This window comes from Apostichopus japonicus, chromosome 18 (genome assembly GCF_037975245.1).
Source record: "Apostichopus japonicus isolate 1M-3 chromosome 18, ASM3797524v1, whole genome shotgun sequence".
NCBI classification, from domain to species: domain Eukaryota; kingdom Metazoa; phylum Echinodermata; class Holothuroidea; order Aspidochirotida; family Stichopodidae; genus Apostichopus; species Apostichopus japonicus.
The window spans coordinates 14855512-14867756 of record NC_092578.1 but is presented as its reverse complement, the minus strand read 5'-3'; the positions used below and the strand labels follow the sequence as shown (position 1 = coordinate 14867756).

The window sequence follows — 12245 nt, the reverse complement described above, 5'->3', positions numbered from 1 at the left end:
AATGCGATCTTGATTTGTGTACAGTCTATATGGCAGTTGTACCAGGGAGTTCCATAACAACTCCCTGGTTGTACCAACGCAGTCTTGAATCTATTTTTAGCAACGGCTCATAACTAAACCTGCATCTCTGATTGGTTGAATTCAAACTAGTGGGTTTGGGGGGACTGTATGCGATTAATTTTAAATGTGGAATTTGTCGTGGACACTTTTCTCATTATCTGCAAATATCCTACATTACTCGCCAATTATTACGTTGTGGGCAGGGAAAAACTTGGCTAATGTCTTAGTTTGCTGTTTTGTGATTGATATGTAAAAAACTTGATGGACATGTCAAAAAAGTAGAAAACGGCGACCAAATGCAAAATGCTGCTTTAACATCCTATGATGAGTATTTCAACAAAATTTTCCAACTGTTATGTATTCATTTAGTTGTACTACTTTCCCTCTAAAGTAAATATTAGCAGTAAAATGATAATATTTCTAACTAAATGGGATATTTTTCTGGTAGCAGAGGTTCATTACTGTAACAAAATGGCTGGCAATTTTCTGTCCCTTTTGGTCAACAGCACATCCTCAAAGCATTTTGTGAAGGCATCTGGCAACAGTAGAGTGAATGATGCCATAATGGCAATTAAGCTGACTATGTTTTTTTTAATTCTATGATTTATCAATAATATTAAAATCAGTTATCCACAGAGGGAGAATAACATTTCTAGAAAAGGTTGCCTTTGGATGAAAATCTTAAATACAGATTACTTTGAAAAGCAAAGTTTATCACATTTCAAGAATAAATCAACAAGATAGATATTAATAAAAAAGTAAAGCTATTGAAGAACATTTTCTAGGATGACATCACAGATCACCTACTGTGATTATTAGTTTTTTCTGAAGGGGGGAAGGGGGGGGGGTTGTGAATAAGGCAGTGTTTAGCCAGCCAAAACAGACCAAGTTTGGGAAAAGGGTATTGCGAAGAGGTTGTCAACCAACAGTGTTGAATATTTTTGTCTTTTGAGATAAATGTAAAATTGTCTGGCACAGCTAATCTTTATAATACTAATTGTCTGTGATGGTTACTGTTTTGTGAGTTATCATGGTCTATCTTCCTTTAAACTAATAATGTGCAAAGAACCATTTCTCTGTTTCTTTTCCAAAAGTCGGTGGATTTACTTTTCAGACGACCCTCTTCAACGACGGCAGAATTGTCTTTGCATACAAGAACGTAAGTAGTATTTACATAAAATTGAGTCTTTCAGAATATATTCAAAAGTGTGACAAAGTCAAAAAGTTACGGAATCATTTACTTCAAAAGTGACGAGCAAAACATGCAAATCAGTCGTTTCGTCGTTGTGAAAATCTGAATTATCTATTAGTAGATTACTCAGGAATGAAAGCCTTTGATAGTAAATTAAGAACTGCAATAGAAATTGATGATGTAGAGCTTAACCAACTTTTCAGACATCTGTTTATAACCATTTTTGCAAAAGTTAAAATCCAAACCTAAGTTTTGCTTTAAAACTGTCTCTGTTAAATTAGAACAGAACCTCGGAGAACATTCCAAAATGCATCATCAGGGATGCTGGAATTCAGGCTATAGCCGGAATTCTGGCTTTTTCTCGATTTTGAAATATGGTTCCGGCTCCACACGCTCTTTCCTCCCCAGTTGAAAGTAAAACCGAAGCTGGAATGCCGGGACTTTCCCCAAGTAAAAATATAGAACAGACCTTCATACTATCGTATTTTGTAAGCCATGCAACGTTCATACATGTTAATATATCAATGAAAGTGAAAACGACTGGTCAGGTAAGTCTAATGCCTGTTTACCTCGCTAAAATCCATGTGTGTGACAGCCGTGTGTATTTGCATGTTGTTTTGTTATGCACCTGTGCCTAGGAGCTAAACAGTGCATACATAGAGTAGCCTTACCACTGCAATACGTACATTAGCGCTACCGTTTGTCACTCTCGGCTTACTGTTGACTTTAGTGTAGGCCTTTAAGTGAGATCGTTTTTAATTCTGCTTTATAATGGATGTGGAAAGAGGAGAAAACTTGAGAGTTATTGACGCAGGAGTCAAAAATAGATTTGAACTGGAAGTGGCTCGAAAACCGAGATAATTCCGGAATTTTCCTCTCTCGGACTACATACGAAAGATAGATGTCTCCGGAAAAGTTTGATGTGTTGTTTGCAATGAAGCCATCAACTACTGGAGTAATGGATTGAAGGCCATTCTCAAAAATGGGAATTCTAGGGGCGGTAGGGAAGATCATGACCTGCTTCAGCCTTCTTTCATTTTGAAACCACAGACATAGATCCTGGAGGGGGGGGGGGTGATGGGGGATGTGGGAATTATGAATAAAGTTCGACCACACCGCCCTCAATGTCAAAAAGAGATCTGTCACTATTGAATGATTTACAATTACATTGTCCAGTAATGTGTGTTCTAATCTTTAATATATGTTGTATAGTATTTTCTAATTTAAATTTTTGGAAGTGTATTTTTCTATCCTTTTATAAGTTTTATGGTATATACCTTTTAGGCGATATTTTTGTACTATTTGCTTTTGAATTTTTCCTGTATTTTAATTGTTTACTGTGTATTAATTGTTTCAATTCCTGTAAAGCGCTTCGAGCAGCGTTGCTGATGAACGCGCTATATAAGTACTATTTTATTATCATTTAAATTTATAAAACATGATAATCTCAAATAAGAATAACCTTCAGATACTACATTACAAGTCCTGGGAAGTGCCATTTCCAGTGATCTGGGAGGTAATTTTTGCCAAAATTTTCTTGGGACACTACGCGCCAACCAAGGTGGCGCTCTGCTTAGTCTTTGGAACATTCAAGTTCCTCCAACTTTCAGGCCCTGGCAGCAAACCCTACTGGCATCACTGCATCATTTTGGAGACATGATAAATAGGAGGCTAGCGGTAATAAAACACTCACAAAATATCACCAAAAAATGCAATCGAGTTTTATAACGCCTGTCTCCTCAAGTTACTCAGAAGTAAATGTTGAAATTAATATTTTATGACCAATCACAAGAAGGTTGAGATTAACTAAATAAAGTGGCTGTTGTACAGTTTAAAGACTTTTCCATGTCAATTTTTTTTTTTTTTTTTGGTAATTTTTTTTCCATTTCTTTTGCAATTGTCAATGTTTTAATAGTGAAATGTGTTATGTTTTTCATAAACTTGAAATCTTTTGATTGCTTTTGCTTTAGATACCAGTCTCTGTGGATGAAATCAGAGGGGGTAACGGTCACTCGGTCACCGTCGGTCTTTCCGACGGCTTCTACACGGAAGAGCCAGCATACGAAGGTGAGAGAAACATTTTCGTCCCTCTTTGATCACGAAAAATTTGATTCCTTAAATATCATGCTGTCGTACGTTTCGGTTGCTCAGAAAAGTGTCCTGCGATAGTTTAAAGGAGGTCGGAGTGTCTCCATCAGGTTCACTGTTAGTACATTATATGTTAATTACTTAAAGTAATTAGATATTGAGAGATACAGTGCCATATTGGATGACACTGTGCACAGTCTTTGTTTCTTTGGCCAAACATCTTGGCTAATGCATCCTGAAAATTAGTCGTAACCAGGGCTTAGAAGGGAGGGGGGGGGGAGGGAGGGGAGAAGACAATTTTCATTTTGGCAACTTAGATATTGACTTTGATTTTCATTGAAGTGGCAGGCCGCAACAGTAGGTTTTCAGCTTTCAAAGGTGGGTGGTGGGGTGGGGGGGGGGTGCACTTAGGTAATATTCAAAATTTGAATGGACACAAAAGCACTTTCCCAAAGTGAGAGAAAATATGTCTAAATATGACAAGTTTGTTTTTCTTCCACACGATTGGTTTTAGCATATTCTTAGATGTTTGGTCAATAAGTCCCAAGTTGAATGAGTTCGAATGATTCAAACACAGTCACAGTATGGCATAGGAAGGTGGTCCATAACTGTTACAAAATAGAGAAACAGGAGGTGTGGTCTTTCTTTGCGTTTCGATGGGAGTTGTCACCAATGCAATCCTCATGGGGAAGTTTTCCTAGGAAATTCGATCCAGGGTTAGAAATTTCAATCTAGGAGTAGTACTTTTCCCAGGAGTTTCCGTCCAAAACTGCAGCAGATGCTTTCAAGTTTTCAATGTTGGTTTTATACATATATATATATTTTTTTGATATTTCAGATTCCAGTATGGAATTATCCCCAAGTCCGCTATAGTGTACAAGGCATGGTCATTTAAACATCGGTTATAAATCTTCGTATAACATTCTTATCTTAAGTTTAAAAAAAAAATAATAATAATGATGCTAATAATGATGCTTTAATTAGTAATCCCTGTAAAGATTGCATTGCATATCCTCGTAATCACTTCTAAAAGCAAAACCAATATCAGCACACACAGGGCGGGCTCCAGGATTTAAAAAAAATTGGGAGTATGGTGGTGGTTCAGCTGACCCACCCCCCTATGTAGAGGGGTCTGGGGGTCCTCTAACATTAAAAACTTTAAAATGATGCATTCTGAAGCATATTTAGGCTATAAATTAGACAAATATAACAAGGTCTACCAATGTTTTGCAAATAACTACTGTTATTTTTTTTGTGGGGTTGAACATGGGAGAAGGTTACAACCCCCTCTCCACCCCCTGGATCTGTGCCAGTCACACGAATAATACCCAGATGACGTATAGCTGACAAGCTGTCCTGATTGGTATGCATAGGGGAAAGTCTGTTCAACATTTCTGTGGCCATTTTTATGGAGCTAAGTTTTTAGGAACCTCCCGTGTTTTATATCTGTCTTTGTTTATTAAGAGCTTGCAATATATCTCAATATATAAAAGGAGCTGTTTTCTTTCCTTCTCTTTTCTTACGTTATTTATGATATTTGTCTGTTAAATAGGTTCCACATTAGTGAGGAGAACAATCTACAAATACCATGAGGTATCCATGGAAACGGATAACGTCCAAGATACGTCTGCATTTGAGTTTTTCCCATTACCGAGTGAGTTAAATCATTTCATGAATATTATTGTCAAATTGTATCATTTTCTAATGTTATTTATTTAACCGTCACAAGTTAAAAATCAAAAGACGGGAAAAAAATGGCATTTGTTGGATCAGTCAACTACCCGTAACGAGATCACAGATTTTGACACATAGGTTCTCATCCTCGAACTAAAATGAATGAAATTCAACATAGGAGATCTCCACAACTCAATTTAGCAAGATTCCTTGTTATATATATTTCCAACTTTTTGTCTACAACTGGAATCAAACCAGCATCCTGAAGGATTACAAGCCTTGCACTTTAACCAAACGGGCAATCCCACTGAAGTTCTCTACTCCTTTTGCAGTTTGTTTTAAAGTCTCGCAGATAATTGTTCTTCTCTGTCATTCCTCTCGTTAATAATTATTTAAATTTAAGATACTTAGATATTTCTTATAGTGCGGAAGTGATTTTTTATCCCTGGGTGGGGGGGGGGCAGTGGAGGCAGGGGAAGCAGGGGAGGGGAATAAGTTAAGCTTCATGTGAAATGTTTTCATCCAATTTCTACGCAATTGTTTTTTCGATATGCGATCATTTGTACCAAAATTGAATTTGAAGCAAAGAAAGGTGAGGTCATAGATGCGCGACTCAATAAAAATTTTCATGTGTTTTGTTTCTCTACATCGTTCATCAGAATACCTAGAATGCAAATTCATGCTCACTGGTATTGCATAAGACTTCACAACCCCTATAGGGGAAAGTTTAGCCTGTCCAAAGTCAAAGTGTCAACTGCGACAACTTCACCCAGTAATATCTTGAAGAAGGGCTGGAAGTTCCCGTCCTCGAGTTTCTCTCTCTCTGTTTACAGGCCCAGAATAAATTTACAACTGAAACTATTCATCATAATTTAGATGCATTTGTTATGAATTAACATATTTTACGAAAACATACGCATAGATAATTATATTTAAAGAACCAGATGTGTGGTAGAAGAATTTCCAAAATGGGGATTTCATGACATTGTCATTTCTTAACCCAATTATGATCAGTTTTTTTCTCTTTGTTTTCATTCATGGCTTTTGCACATGTTCAAGTTTCTTATGATTCTCTTGTTTTTTTTATCCTCCGTGCAGCGTGTAACCAGCTGCTGACTTGTAGCGAATGTGTCGGGCAGGGCCCCGTCATTCACTTTGATTGCTCTTGGTGTGGCGCCATCGAACGTTGCTCCAGCGGCCTCGACAGACACCGAGATGAATGGGTCGATAATCAATGCGACCTGGAGGTAGGTCCGATTAGAATATAATAAACAAATTGTGACTCGCAAAGGCCAGCAGCCTTTGGAGATGACGGGGGTGAATGGGTTTTGTGTTTTAAAATGTACCGTGCAAGCTAAGACCTACAGAATGGAGACCTCAGGTGTGGGTTGTTGCAGCATATGCCATTGAGAATCTCACATCTCGCCGTCATTTTTGACTAAATTATCGGCAAATAGCGATCTCACGAGAGTTTCCAGTCCCAGTAAATGAGAGAAAAAGTCACTTGCTTTGTTGAGTGTCGACTCTTGGCCAACACACATATCAATACCTGTTGTAATCAATGCAACATGAAGCCTACACCTGTGTGGTTCATTGGCATCTGCATAGGATGTAAATATGTACAAGTTTTACTTTAGGTGATGGAACACATGGAAACTCGCTAGGTTGTTGTTTAGCTTTATGGTATCCTCAATACACCCACAGAAGTGTCTACATTCGCTGCTATGATTAGGTATTATGGACCAGATAGACGACCCACAATTGAGTGTGATGTATAGCTAATATGGGGAAGGTGTGGTGTTGAATGTCACCCCCCCCCCCTACAACCAATCAGGCTACTGGGTTCAGAATCCCACCAGGAATTAATTTTAGTACTATTAATTATGGAAATTGGCAGATGGGGTTAAGCTCTGTTCTTTCACTGGCTTTGAATGGAAACTTAGTTTGCCATGGCTGCACTGCAGTGATGATGAAGGCATTGGTTTCACCCCTCTCCCCCACTATTTCAGAAAATGGTGAATTGCCAGGGTTTCCTTTTGGTAACCTTTTAACACTGTGGGCCCTCTATGACTTCCATTTTGGGGTGAAAGTTCTCCCTGTGATTGTTGTTACAGTGAAAGACAATAAAATTGCATTTTAATAGGTGGATGGGTTTCATTTATAGGCAGAGTCCATTTCATAAAGAGTTGAATGTCCAGCGACAGGCATTGTTAAACTTTAGGAAAGACATTTAGTATTTGCCTGTCAAAAACTAAGCATCAAGTGTTTGTTAGCAAAAACACTCTATGGTACAGGATTTTTTTAGTCCCATGGTCATCCAAATATTGTCCAACTGCCCCCAAGTTCATTGTCATTCATTGGATACAGTCTTATATCCTTGTAAGATTTTAATCTTGTATTCGAATGAAAATCGCCAGTAACAACAGGTCGCCATAATTCTGTTTATCTTTCCCATTATTTTGCAGGCCATTTATACGGACTGTCCAGTTCCATCAAGTAAGTCAAACACAATGGTGGTCAGCTTAACAAGTTTCTCTCAATATTAAACAACTCTTATGTTCAAATGTTTGAAAATATATTTTAACACAAAAATTTAGTTGTGTGGTAATGTGATCATATTTTGGACGGATAGTGCCAAAGGAACCCTCATTGATATGCGAAATTGTGACTTATATTCGTTTCGTGTTTGCGTGTCACTCCTGGGAACAGGTAATTATAAAATCAGAAGAAACCAAAACTTTTCAGTGTTACAGATGTATCCATCAGTTAGTTGAGGGCAGTGGCCATTTTAGTTAATGTAATTAAAGAAATATAAAATAAAACTGTTAGCAAACTGCTTATCCACTAGAGAGCCTGTGTAAGAGAATGTGTAAAAGTAAGTTGGCCTGACGTTTCGATCCTATCAGGATCTTCTTCAAAGGCTTTAAAAAAAAAAAAAAATAGCTCTCAAATGTAGCCAAAGCTCGTTGTATTAACGAAACCTATGAAAGGCATATCCTTAATTATGTCACATATCATTGCCATGCCGATATTCTCCGGTTTGTGTGAGCTGACCAATCAACACATCACATCTGTCACGGTTTGGGTAGATGCTTGTGCCACTGCTATTCTTGTGAAGACTTTGTAAAGAATTGTTTACATCTAAAATTAAAAAAATAATTGTAATAAGCAATACCACTGCACCAAATTTTTGTTTATTTTGAATGTGGTCAAGCAATGATGTCTGGGTCTTCTCTGAAGGGAGGAGTCAGGGTTTTTTTTACTACAAAATCGAACGAAATGTTCTCTTTAACTTATTGTTGACAGGTTTATACAACGACGATACTTCTGCTTTAGGTATTGATTTTCACTTGCTGCAAAAATGCTCCATCTTCATGTAGTCGAATACTTCAAAGAAAGTACGACTATTTAAATCTTTAGAAGCATTTTGTACCTGCTATGCGTGATTCTTTGACAGGAACCCAGCGGAGGTCAAATAAAATACACGTAACATTTGTTCATACGCTTTCTGCTACGAGGAACCGGGCAAAGGTGCTGCATTTATTTAATTAAAACTTGGGGAGTGAAATTAATCGTTGCTAAAAAGGTCTAGTAACATTATGAACAAGATGAGAACTTTCTTCATCATATTAACAGTGGGAATACACCATAAACTACTGTTTTATCATCATCAATATTGTCAGCCTCCCCCACCCCCCCCCACCCCGTCCCGCCTCGCTGAAAAGCATCTACGTTTTTTGCAAGTAACGAATATAGGCATTGCGAGTTTCATGCAAAGTCTGCATGTTGACGTCTAACAGACGTTCAAGCTAATTTCGCTAGTACCCCCTAAAAGTTTCTCTCTCGTTCTTAGCCATACGATAAGTCTGTATGGTTTATTTTAGGACTTGAGTTTTTTTTTTGTGGACAGGTGCTTAGATCATCCATTAGTCTGCAAGGTGAGCAAGATCATCTACCATAACATTTTGATTGCAAAGGGTGTGGGGGAGGGGGGGAGTGACAGTCGGGGAGTGGGTGGAGGGGGATATCCTTACACAGAGGCTTCCATAATCTTCCCTGAAGAAAAGTTGTGAGCAAACTTTTGTTTTAGCAAGTGTCCAAGGTCAATCATGTAAAAATTGTGAGTATGTAAATTGATTAAAGTTGTGGGGGGCCTGACATTTCCATCTTAGCAGCATATTCACTAATTTCTTCCTTCTGCCTTTCCAGCTTGGATGCAATTTTCTGGGCCTTAACATTAACTGGTTTACAAACTAAAGTCACACTGCAATTTTGCTTAACATTTTCTATTGTAATAAACAAGCTTGGCATAAATTGTCATCCATTCATCCATATCTTCATTGCAAATCGCTTCACAAATGAAACGCTCCAGACACAGATTTGATCAGTGGACCATGGGAAGCGTTCACGGATGTGAGAAAGAGCTTCTTTTTTTTTTGCTAATGGCACTTTTGGAAATATGCAAAGGTGCTTCTGCAGTAAAAAAAAAAAATAGGGGTTGTTTAGAATAATTTTTGAGAAGAATGCTGCTTGTGGTATTGAGGATGTAGAGTTCAAAGAGAGTTAAAAGGTGACAAAGGGGTCATATGGGACAGTTTAATAGTGCCGTGGTGATGTGCGGTGTTCACGGATGTGAGAAAGTACTTCTTTTTTCTCTAATGTCACTTTTAGGAAATATACAAAGGTGCTTCTGCTTTACGAAAAAAGGGTTGTTTAGAATAATTTTTGAGAAGAATGCTGCTTGTGGTACTGAGAATATAGAGTTCAAAGAGAGTTCAAAGGTCACATAGGGGTCACTTGGGCCAGTTTTTACAGTGCAGTGGTGATGTGCTGAGTCTTCCGTGGATTTGGTATTTCTGGGTTTGTGAACTGGAAATGAGGTTTGTTTTCTGTTCTTCACTCGGTTTCGAAACAACTTGTTCGTCATTGTAATGTTGAATGGGGTGCCTTTGCCTACCTCAGTATTTGAGAAAGTGGTCAGATGCTGGGGTATACACTCTCGCCCGATGGGTGGGGACGTTAAATGGCTGTCCCTGGAGCAGGAATGGGAGCAAATTCACACCCCTGCCTCGTTATCCCCTGAACACTTATTGAAAAGAGAAGGCTTGAAATAAGCTGGTGTTCATCCCCGATCTAACACGGATAGGGCCTCAAAGAAGCTACTCTAAGACTTCCTGATCCTTGGGTCTCTAAACTAAAATGAAACTATAATTCTGATCCAGTGTTATATAACTAAACTATATAGCCATGTCTTTGCTGGTAGTGCCAGTCAGAGGACACACTACCTTGTGTACTGTGGAACTAGCTATCATGCCCCAGTATCATTTGATATAACCCAGAAAGCTGTATGGAAAGAATTTCAAGTGAGCCACAGGATTCTTTGCTCTTTTCTACTGAATAATATTAAATTGTTTCTTAATTGATATCCCATTTTGAAGTGAATTTCAAAGGCTGCCAATTATAACAGTTGCTTGCTTTTTCTTTATCATAGTATAAACTATGTCTTTAATAGTACTGTGCGTTTGTATTGTATTAACTGATTTCATCATGGTCAAAGGCAGGTGTAATGGGAAAATTTGACATCTTGAAATGCAAGGGCGTAGGAACCGGGGAGGGGGGCTGGGGGGTGCCAGCCCCCCCAATGAAAAATATGGAAGGGCGGAAGTATCATTCCGGCCCCCTAGCTTCGCAAGTCAGAAAACCCCTTTTTCTTTTCCAAATGAGAAAAAAATCTCATTTGGGGCACCAAATTGCATCTAAGGCCAGGTGAAAATGCAAAATTATTTACAAAATAGAGTGGGTGTTGAAGTGTGCTATATTGCACCAAATTGCATCTGAGGCCACCTGGAAATGCAAAAAATTCCAAAGGGGAGGGGGACACCCCCTCTCCTTAGACTCCTCCCCCAGGCCGGCCATCAGTCTTCAGCCCCCCCCACTCAAAAGTACCTTCCTACGCCACTGTTGAAATGTACATTGTCAAGGAAGCCACAGTGGGAAAGGACTTCTACTAAGACAGGGTTGTAGACTGCTTGCCCAAGTGGTCGGTGAAAAAAGAGAAGGCTCTGTATTAAAATTGACTTTTGGAAGTGTGGTGTATATTCACTGTACACCGCCGCGATAAATCTCCAGCATTTTCGTGAAGGTACTTTGGTGGAATTTGTAATACTGTCGTAGAATATGTATCCACATTTCGAAATTAGTATCAAACTGATGTATATCAGGTACTGAGGTGTACCAAGTACTGATGTATATCAAGAACTGAGGTATATCAAGTACTGAGGTATATCAAGTACTGATGTATATCAAGAACTGAGGTATATCAAGTACTGGGGTGTATCAAGTACTGATGTATATCAAGAACTGAGGTGTATCAAGTACTGAGGTATATCAAGTACTGATGCATATCAAGTACTGATGTGTGTCAAGTACTGATGTGTATCAAGAACTGAGGTGTATCAAGTACTGAGGTGTATCAAGTACTGAGGTGTGTCAAGTACTGAAGTGTATCAAGAACTGAGGTATATCAAGTACTGAGGTGTGTCAAGTACTGAGGTGTGTCAAGTACTGAGGTATATCAAGCAGTGCCTTAAGTCTCAATTACTCAATGGCCTATGCCCTCTTGTACAGAAACCTGTGCCATAAGATACCTCAAGCAGGCAGATACCTTGACATGCGTCCAAGCACTGAGGCTACTGTTCCTCTTAGCCAGTGCCTTCTTGTAGGAACATGTGCCATAAGATGCATAAAAGAGATGCATATTTGTGGTCAAGTTTGTTGAAATCTTTTTTATCTGATAATCATTGGGTACTCAAATCTTTGGGTATTCAAATCTTTGGGTACTTAAATTTTTCCATTTTTAATTTTTTTTTTATATCAAACGTGAAATTAAATAATAATTGTGAACTTTGGTTAATCTCAAAGGCTATGTTTAATGAGGACATTGGAAAACAAATGTTATATCTAGATGTTCATTTTGCCTGACTGTAAGAGAATTAACCATGTTGTTGAACAGCAGGCATTGAATAGAAGGATTTTGTCTGGGCTCTTCATTTTCATTTAACCAACCAGAGACCCTGATGTTTGGCAACCATTCAGATAATAAAATTATCCTTCATTATACCAACAAATATTGGTGCAAAGGTCCCCACAAGGCTGTCCACACAAGAGATTCAATTTGGAGCTCCACTATATTTCATTCCAATCTGGTGCAGACTGGTCTGTCGTGAACTAG

General features: G+C 38.4%; 1 protein-coding gene across 2 annotated transcripts in view; it reads left to right on the top strand.

The window, feature by feature from the left end:
* Positions 1–12245, top strand: part of LOC139958385 (plexin domain-containing protein 2-like) — a 57256-nt gene that overhangs the window by 39294 nt on the left and 5717 nt on the right. The window contains exons 7-12 of one of the 2 annotated variants that reach the window (XM_071955430.1): positions 1155–1219; positions 3223–3319; positions 4893–4994; positions 6113–6261; positions 7480–7510; positions 8321–8350. In XM_071955430.1, the coding sequence (XP_071811531.1) occupies positions 1155–1219; positions 3223–3319; positions 4893–4994; positions 6113–6261; positions 7480–7510; positions 8321–8350 (474 nt within the window). The remainder of the gene's footprint in view (positions 1–1154; positions 1220–3222; positions 3320–4892; positions 4995–6112; positions 6262–7479; positions 7511–8320; positions 8351–12245) is intronic. The other variant, XM_071955431.1, reaches the window with a different exon arrangement.